The following is a 9900-nucleotide window of genomic DNA, read 5'->3' as shown; positions in this document are numbered from 1 at the left end:
TTTGATCAATTTAATGCATCCTCGCCGAATAAAATTAATTTCTTAATGAATGATAGTCTAGATGACATAAGTGAAAACAGTAGTATGAGTAAATAGCAAAAGCACAAATGTAATGGAATTAATGCACATTCTGCAACTATAAAATAAAGACATGAGACCGATTTTACAAGATTGATTTATTAACTATAATACAGGTCACAGAAGGCCTTACTGTTTATACACCATTCCCATTGAGACTAATTACCAACTTGTAATGACATGTATTTTTATTGATGTAACTTCATTTATTTCTGTATTTTTTTTCCATTCTATTTTTGTTTCTTTGTCTTCCTTTTTTAATACTGAGAGCGGCAGACCCCTCTCCCTGACCTGGTCTTGAATCATGCACTACATCATTGTGGCCTTTACACCATTCACAAAAAACTAAAACAAAACAAGACTGTTAAAAATGCTTTGTCTCATTTTTAATTATTAAAATAAAACATAAAAAGAACACCTTTTCTATCACCATTGACTACAGGGCAAAGCGTCAGACCCCCTAATATATAGGCCACCCTGTTGGCCCGCTTAACCTTATTTCTAAGAGGTTGCGTACAGTGGTCACCCGAATATGAGGTGGGGTTCAGCCCATTTGTTCATATACCCCAACACCCATTGGTCGCCAACTGACGAAGACAATGCTGAACCAGCAAGAGTGCAACACCTACGTCACATGGACCCATTAGAGATCTGGGTTTGGGGTTACCACACTTCACGTGCAGTTATCTATGTGTGTGAGGAGCATAAAGGGCCAAGAACAGAGCGGCGCTGCAATTTATGGAGTAGCATGATGCAGAAAGTGGGCAATGAAGTGTGGTTGACGTAGCTCATGTACTCTTGACCTTTTTCTTCCTCGTTCCTCTACTGCTTTTGCTTGTGACAAGTCAGGCACGGCCGTGCAATCTCCTCGGAAGTTTCTTCCATTCAATTAATCTCTTTCAGTGCTCCCAAAGTTCTCCTCCTCGTCTACAGGTTCACAGCATGTGTTGTTCCGTAGGGGTGTGATGGGGGCGGAGCGAAGGCAGCAGGCTCTGGATTGGGGATTGAGGGGTTGGGGGTGGAGAATGGGGCGGGGATTGTTGGGCTGGGCTGAAGGGCGGGGCTACGGGGTGTAATGGGGCGTAATAGGCAGAGTAGGCGGAGCTTGGTATGGAGGAGGCAGAAGACAAGGTGGTGGTAGGCGAGGCGGGGTGTCCAGGCAAGCCGCTGGGTGTGTCGGCCAAAGGCTGATTGTAGAAGAAGAAAGCACACTGGTGGATAAATGTCTCGATGATCATCTGGTAGGTGCGTGTGGCCGTCAGCGCGTCCATGGTGGTGAAATCGGGCCGCATTAGCGTCGGCCAGAAACAGATGGACAAGTTCTCGCTGGTCATCAGGTTCAGGCGGCTGTTTTGACTCACCCTGATAGAAAGAGAGAAACAGTGAGAATGGAAATCATTTGTGCGAGCGAGTTTGGTCGTGTCTTGCCCTAGGGATGGCTCTGATTCTCACTTGTTCAGGTGAGTGATGACGTATTTGAAGACCTCGCAGTTTTCTCGAGGGAACCTGCGGAGCACGTCTTTCATGGTGTGGAGACGCTGCTCTCGGTCATTGATTTCTGCAGGGGGCCGAGAGGGAACACAGAATGAGACTCAAACACATTTATTTTCTTTATGCTTCACAGGTGTTCACTTGTCCCACAACACACAAATAGATGGAGAGACACACACAGGAGTCAGTCTTGACAACTGCTTCAACGCTTGAGGACCTTCAAGACCAATGTGTTTCTGTAATGTGAAGGTCTCTCTTAATGGGACATCTCAAACATTGTGTCCTATTAGTTTCAGTAAAGTAAAAAAGGCATAAGTTATTTAGAGAAAGTAGATAGACATGTTTTGAATTATTAACAACTGTATGAACCATAAACATAATATTAAGCTGTGTCCCACATATACAATGTGTTCAACCCTGTTACCATAATGATCCACTCTTTAAGTTTCATCAAGTTGTAACATTTTGGAAGTAAAAATTTAGCAAATTTCTACAGCATGGTGGAACTGCAAGTAAACAATCACGTTTCATTTTCTTTAATTTTCTACACAAACACATTGCGTTTGTCAAGCTTGACCTTCAACCCTGTTACCAAAGTCCCAACAACAGGGTTGAATGTTGCAAATAATATAAGGTGGAAAAAATGTACCAAAAATGTAAATACTTGCAAACTAGCTAGTCCATGCCTAGTGACAGATTAATTCAAACTTAATCTGCAACTGTTACCTATTCTGTTATATTTACCATTTTATTATATATAGTAGAACCTTTAACCAAAGATAGATAGATAGATAGATAGATACATAGATAGATAGATAGATAGATAGATTTAATTATTTTAATTTGGTGTAGTATTTACCGCTGCTAAAATATTAAATCAAACACAACATTTGGATACAGCTTTAAACTGTATTTTAATTTGAAACTGTCACTAATTTTTGTAACAGGGTGGAAAACCTAATTATAAATGTAAATTAAAACAGTGCACGCAAATAATTTTAAAATAATTTTCAAAAAGATGTATGCACTCTTTTGTATGCATGACTAGAAAGTGACACTTTAAAAAAACAAAACAAAAGAATGAGTTATCAATTTCAAATTTAAAAAAATGAAATAAATCAGATTTTAAACAGACAAATTAATAGATAAGAAACTCTTTAATTCATGTTTTAACAGATAAAATAAATACAAATTCACATATAATTTAAATTGAAAAATAGACCAATTTAAAACGGTTTAATTCCATTAAAAAAAAAAATTTAAACAATAAAATAGTAAACAGACTCCTAGTCCTCCATAATTTTGCACCAGATTTGTGAAAAATGCTGAATATTAATAGAGACTTTCATTCAATGTGTGTGCAGAAACTGAATCACTCTAGCTGCTCCAGATGAAATGTGTGTGGGGACTCTTTCTTAAAACACTATCCACGTTTGGCTTTGGGACCTCAGATTGCTTGGAAGCGATGCTTGAGGAAATAATTCAGGAATAATGAGTTTTAATATGCACAAAGGAAGCAGCACACTCCACCTGAATCAATAAACAACAACTCTAGGGAGGAGTAACAGTGAAAAGGTGTGTGTGTATGCGCGAGCATACTAGACTTCCCATCAGTCTCATCTGGAGTGACCGAGGGATTGTTCAATGAAGCACAGTGTTTCACACACACAAACAGTACATGTACAGAAATAAATGTGTAGTGTGTGCACTGCAGTCACACACAGAGACACACACATACACACACGCCCTGGGTGCAGTGAGCTTGATGGTTGCAGTGAGTCAGAACGGCTTACATCAGCCCTTAACGCTGTGAGCCCTGTGTCAGAACATGTGACCACTACGGCAGATGTGTTCCTCCCTAGTCTCACTCACACACTGACATCAGCGTTATGCATTGTGGCCCCAGATGCAGAATTACTATAGTAACTAGAAAGAAAATGTGCAGAACCACCATAATGCCAGGTCATTTCTTTATGGTTGCTAGCTAGGATGATTTTTAGTGGATGTAGATGTAGAGTGTTCTGGGTCATTGCTTACTGACCCTCCAGCAAGTTCCAGAATACATGTTTTTATCAGTTATAACTCTAAGAGAGAAATAGCGCAGACACTAGACAAGGATGAAACTTTATAGTGCACAAATGTTGAGCACCTGTGTTAGCGCACTATCAAACGGAGTATACTTAGCATGTTTCCATCAATACTGAAGGATTCTTTGGGCCTAAGTTTAAAGCCCAAACTATACTTCGGTTTTTACGTGTATGCTTGGGTATTCGTAAGCACGTGTGTGATGTACATTTCGTCATCAATACTATACAGGCCGATTTTTATAACTACACATATTCAGCACGCTCATCTCACACATGTGCTTTGAAGTTTTCCACATAGTACACACAAACTGTCCACACACAGGAACGCACATATTCAGTTTTTTGAAAGGCTCGGCAGTGCGCATATCTAAGCGTTCAGGTCAAAACTGAAGTATATTTTAGGCTTAATTCTCAAAATTAGAAACTTGAATGAAACCATGACCTCAAGTATTAGCAGTAGTAATAGCCAGATACTGTTGATTTTGAGACTGAATATGCAAATCAGAATAAACTGCCACCGCCAATCAGAAAATGCATTAATCTAAATATCCCGTTGAGACATCTAATAGATGGCAGATCAACAAAGCAAAGGAATATTCAGAAGGTCTTAAAGCAGTGCAGGTGCGTCCTGTGTTTCCAGAGACTAAAACAGAACAAGCCTGCTGGGCTGTTGCCATGGCGTCCAGTGACAGACGGACTGGAGCAAAGCCCCGCCCACCACCTGCGGAGAGTCAGGTGACCTGCCGTCTGTCCTCTCCCTCCATTATCCCTTCCTTCTTAATACAAGAACATTACAAAAGCCCATTGAGAGTAAGTAGTGTTTGGTTGTAAGTGTAGTTGTGACAAACTATTAACAAGTGGTTAATAAAACAGTTTTGGTTACCACTGACTTGCATTGCATGGACAAAACAAATGCTGACATCTTTCAAAATATCTTCTTTTGTGTTTCACAGAAGAAACAAACTCAAACACGTTTGCAATGACATGAGGGTGAGTAAATAATGACAAGTTTGATTTCTGGGTGAACTATCCCTTTAATCTTTGCCGCGTAACTTCCCGCACATCAAACACGGCTCAGAACACATTAGCAACCGAACGGCGACGCCCTGGCAACCACCCACAACATTATGTTGTCAAGATTTGCACAGGCAAGATCCCCTCACATTATCATCAGGAAACATACAAATCTATTTTTGGTTTGAAAAACACAAAGATAACTATTAACAGCTTGAATTAGTATCGGATTATGTTGGTATTTGGCAGATTAAATCTTTAACCAATCAAATCTGCTCTTTTGTGCTTTACTCCACCAGTGCAGGTTTGGGTGTTACGCTTTATTTTCTGCTGAATCAGACCTGCTGTTTGTGAAACTATTTAAAGCATGGCACGACTTGAAAGGGCTTGTTTATTGAGAAACAGTCTGGAGTGAAGGACTAACGGCAATCTTAGGCTTAAGTCTCATCACTTGTGTGTTGCTGGCTTGGAGCGATGCCTAGAGTAGACAAAGCTGAACTTCACACTGAGACAGAGTGTGTGTATTGAAGAATGGGGAGTGAAGACTATAATACCGCAACAGGAAAACGCACTGCCGAAACCCAATCCATTTCTACTCGCTGGCTTCTCCCTTGTTTTTCTTTTTCTCCCTCTAACAAGAGCTCTCCACACACAGGATGTCCAGCAGAGGAGATCTCCAGAGCACACTAACCTCAGAGGACTACAACCAAGCACGCTGCTGTCTGACATTAAACATCTGGCCTTCCCTGTATCAGTGTTTTTATTGGTTGTGAGAGCCTACATGGGTCCATTCGTCTGCTCACTGTCGTGTTGATACTCACTGAAGGCCTCCACCAGCTCCGTCTGCATGCTGTAGGGTACCAGAGGATCAGGCAGCTCTGAGAAGAAGCTCTTCATCGCTCCAGCCACCGTGTTCACAGACATGTCCTTCTCGATCAGGTCAATGTTAGGGTCTATAATGTACAGAAAGAGAGAGAGAGAGAGAATTCGGTTAGACTTTCAAATGGAGGTTTGTGAATTACTGCAGCTTTTCAAACTATTCACAAATTAAAGTCATTAAATTACAGTCTAAAAAGTAAAAAAAGGAAGTCCACCATAATCGTTTTCAGGGTGCGACTGGTTAAGTGTGCATTATCCTTCTAATGGGTGTTCCTTCACTTTTGGGCTGATTTTGATTAAAACCAACAGATTTATTCTTACAAATTTGACCACGGATAAAAGGCATGTAAAAAAAAAGTATTTTTGTTACTTTTCACACACATTTGTTTTACCCTTGGTCCCAGACCTTCAATCTAAAACTATGAAAATAATTCATATTTGTAAAGTGGATTAAGTTTAATAATCTAAACAAAAAGTAAACAAACCATTTCAATATTTACTGTGTGATTTACACTATCATTCAAAAGTTTAGGTTTTAGAAAGAAGCTAACCAAGAAACAATTTTACCATTTCAAATAACTGTTTACTATTTTATTATATTTAAAATGTTATTCCTGTGAGGCAAAGCTGAATTTTCAGCATCATTACTCCAAGTCTTCAGTGTCACATGATCCTTCAGAAATCATTCTAATATGCTGATTTGGTGCTTGAAAACAGTTGAAGAAAACGGTTGTGCTGCTCGATATATTTTAGAAACACTGGTGAATAGAAAGAGATTAGAAAGTTCACAGAAAAGAAATATACTTTTTTTTTTATAATAGTATAAAATGCCTTTACTGTCAATTTTTGAGCAATGTCCTTGTTAAATAAAAGTATTAAAGACCCCCAGTGGTGAAAGTCAAGTTTTTAATGTGCTTTACATGTCTATCTGGTATTTTTAATATGCTTATGGAAAAACCAGGTGCAAATGCATCACTCAACACCACTGCTGAGCATTTTCTCCTTAAAACGGCAGTGTATCAAAGTCTCAAAAAAGTGCTTGAAACCACCCATTTGCTACCATCATAAACATGTGACCAATCCCGTCAACCTGCGCTACATATCATTAGCAAAGTGTTTCTACCTGAGGATGTTGATTTTTAGAAGGCAGCTGTCTGAGATGGTGAACGGGAACCTGGTTTGTGTAACATTAGCAACACATTATTAACTGTTTGATAACATAGGCAAGCCAAAGGCTAATGATATCAATTACTGTAACATGTCTGATGTTGTAGAGAGTGTAATAAGCTGTATTATTAAGCAAAAATTGTGAATGTATTAAATTTAATTTGCTATTGATCAATACATTAATTTGTATGTTATCACTAACAGAACACAAATGACAAATTAAACTAATGAGATTGGGAAAACTCCTAGCAAAAAAAGCCACAGGGCCAAAAGTGCCAATAACTGAAGAAACACCGTGACCTGCACCAAAAGTTTGGGTCACTCTGACCCTGAAATACATTTTGTATCAAGGAACTGGCATCGAGATGAATGGGAAGGCTAATGGACACATTTTTCTACGAGGTACTAACAATAAACAATCCGTTTCTTAAAATCAGACACAGGATCATATGAACATCACTGACAGGCAGCTTCTTCCAAAATGTATCTTCTTTGTTCACATAAGGGGTCCTTCTGAAAGCAAAAGCCCCTTATAATCAAACCTCTCCACTCTTGCTGTCTGGATACATCTCTAATCTCTCAGCTGATCCAGCGAAATGTGTATCTAATTAGAGAATGTACGCTTAGCGTGTAGGCGTGAAATTAGTGCATAGGAGAGAGGGTGAGAGGTTATGAGACGCAAACAACAAGCGCCGATTAAAACCACAAAACAATTTTGATCTTCGGTTCTGCCAATATGATTGAGCTAAAGCTACAAAACACACACAAGCACTCCACATTCGTATTACAATTGTAATCTTTCAGTCCAGCATGTTAAATCCAGTTGACCCCAGATCAGTTACTCTAGCCGTCCTGATTCTATTTTATCAGAGATCGATAATGGCTGTGTAGCACCTGATTGTGAATTGTCTGACATTTCGCTGAAGCTGGCCGGGATGCTGCTGAGCACATACCTGCGCAGTAATTTCCGCCGTAATTGTATCGTCACCTGGCTGTGCGGGGGGTTCTGATCGATCAAACACGAGCCTTCGCCTTCTATTAGCTCATGCCCTTCCAAACCGGGCCCGACCAGATCAGTGGAGCATGTGCGCTCGTGGTTCATTATTACCCAAACCAATCTGCTGGTAATTAACTGACCTTCTCTTCCAGCACAAACACACAATCAGGACGGCCTACAGTGACGCGCACACACACACACACACGCACACACACACACGCACGCACAGCACACACACCCACAGCAGTTTCTTTAAAGAGCCTAATGAAATGAAAATGAGAGATTTGGGGCCATGATTTTGGTCCATGTCTATTAAATAATAAAATATATGAATTTTTAAATAAATATTTAATTTCTTTTTAAGAATGATAGCCTTGATATCTGAAAAATGATAGTTAAAAAAATTAATTACATATTCATATAAACCTTCATATATTTTATTAGCTATTCATATATTATACAATATTTATAACATGTAAATGCATTTTTACTTATAAATGTTTTATTCTGTTCTGGATAAAAAAAGTGGGATATACTGAAAAAATTTGGAATACACTATCGTTCAAAACTTTAGCAACCGTAAATTTATGTTTTTGAAAGAAGCCTATTATGCTCACCAAGGCTGCATTTATTTGATCAAAAATACAGTAAAACAGTAATACATAAATATAGAAATAAATATAAATATTTTTACAATTTAAAATAAATGTTTTAATATTTTAAAATGTAATTAATTCCTGTGATGGCGAATCTGAATTTTCTGCAGTCACACTTATTATTATTAATGTGAAAAACAGGTTTGCTGCTTAATATTTTTGGAGAAACTGTGATATATATATTTTTCAGGATTCTTTGATGAATATAAAGTTTGAAAGAATAATATTAATTTGAAATAGAAATCCTTCATTTAATGCATCCTTGAGAAATAAAAAAGTATTAATTTCTTATATATATATATATATATATAAATCAAATATATAACTTTTAAATCATAGAATATGTATTCCTTTATATTATGCCCTATTATATTATACACATATACATATATAAACACAAATAAACATATACTAGTCTGAACTATATATACACGTCATAACACCTTTAAAAATAAGCAATCGAAAACAGACGCTGTGCTGCCTCTTCTCAAGTATGCACATAATACAAGCATAATCTATGCACTCTGACATTATGCTTCATAATGGCCCACAGTGGGCTGGATCAATAGCTGTGGATCAGTCCCGGTTAATTGAGCTTATCTGCTCTACAATGTGCTCATTGACGGAAATGTGATCCATGCACCGAGGAATAGCAGCCATTTCTTTCAAAGCAGCGAGGTCAGCCGGGTCTGCTGTGACTGGCCCACTCAAACTTTTCCCCAAGGCAAATATGTGTAACAGAGTTCTGTATGTACTATGATATCCATGAGATGTCTTTAGATTATGCTGCTACAACAGCAGGGTAATGTGAGAGCATGGATGTTCATGGAGGCCAGACAAGCAGTGAGAGAGAGAACAGAGAGAGAAGGCAGGTGGTGGGAGTCATTGCTCTTGTTATACTTTAGTAATGTTCTTAGCTTCACAAGCTTTTTTAAGTGGTACTTTTGAAAACGTACCATGGTATTATAAAGTACAGGGAAATAAATTACATGGGTCAAAGACAAGATGTCCCATTTTGGCCTCCGCATCAAATTAAATGTATAAAAGTGATTTTATATACATTGAAAGCATATTAAATGCAAGTGTCTACTTTAATGTTTCAAATAAAGTTTGTGAAAAAATGTTAAAATGTGCGAAACATAATTTATCACTGTCATTCAACATAAGAGAAATATTTATGTAAAAATGAAACAATATACTTATTATGACCTGTACTTAAAGGGTTAGTACACCGCAAAATGAAAATTCTGTCATTAATTACTCACCCTCATGTCGTTCCAAATCTGTTAAGACCTTCGTTCATCTTCGGAACACAAATAAAGATATGTTTGATGAAATGTGAGAGCTCTCAGACCCTGCATAGACAGCAACGCAACTGTAATGTTCCCAGGTCCAGAAACGTAGTAAGGACATCGGTAAAACAGTCCATGTGACATCAGTGGCTCAACTTCAGTTTTGCGAAGCTACGAGAATAACAATTTATTTAACAATTCTTCTCCCCCGAGTTACGTCTGCCGCCATTTTGGAGAGT

General features: G+C 38.3%; 1 protein-coding gene across 3 annotated transcripts in view; it reads right to left on the bottom strand.

The window, feature by feature from the left end:
- Positions 1-544: 544 nt before the first annotated feature.
- LOC107724951 (rho GTPase-activating protein 35-like) overlaps positions 545-9900 on the bottom strand; it is a 119492-nt gene continuing 110136 nt past the window's right edge. For all 3 annotated transcript variants that reach the window (XM_016534044.1, XM_016534046.1, XM_016534045.1), the window contains exons 6-8: positions 5492-5623; positions 1531-1636; positions 545-1440 (exon numbers count right to left, since the gene is read on the bottom strand). In XM_016534044.1, the coding sequence (XP_016389530.1) occupies positions 1014-1440; positions 1531-1636; positions 5492-5623 (665 nt within the window). In that variant the 3' untranslated portion in view covers positions 545-1013. The remainder of the gene's footprint in view (positions 1441-1530; positions 1637-5491; positions 5624-9900) is intronic.

The sequence above is a fragment of the Sinocyclocheilus rhinocerous genome, unplaced genomic scaffold (genome assembly GCF_001515625.1).
Source record: "Sinocyclocheilus rhinocerous isolate Xijiao unplaced genomic scaffold, SAMN03320098_v1.1 scaffold996, whole genome shotgun sequence".
Lineage (NCBI taxonomy): Eukaryota > Metazoa > Chordata > Actinopteri > Cypriniformes > Cyprinidae > Sinocyclocheilus > Sinocyclocheilus rhinocerous.
This window is presented reverse-complemented; position numbering and strand designations above follow the sequence as displayed.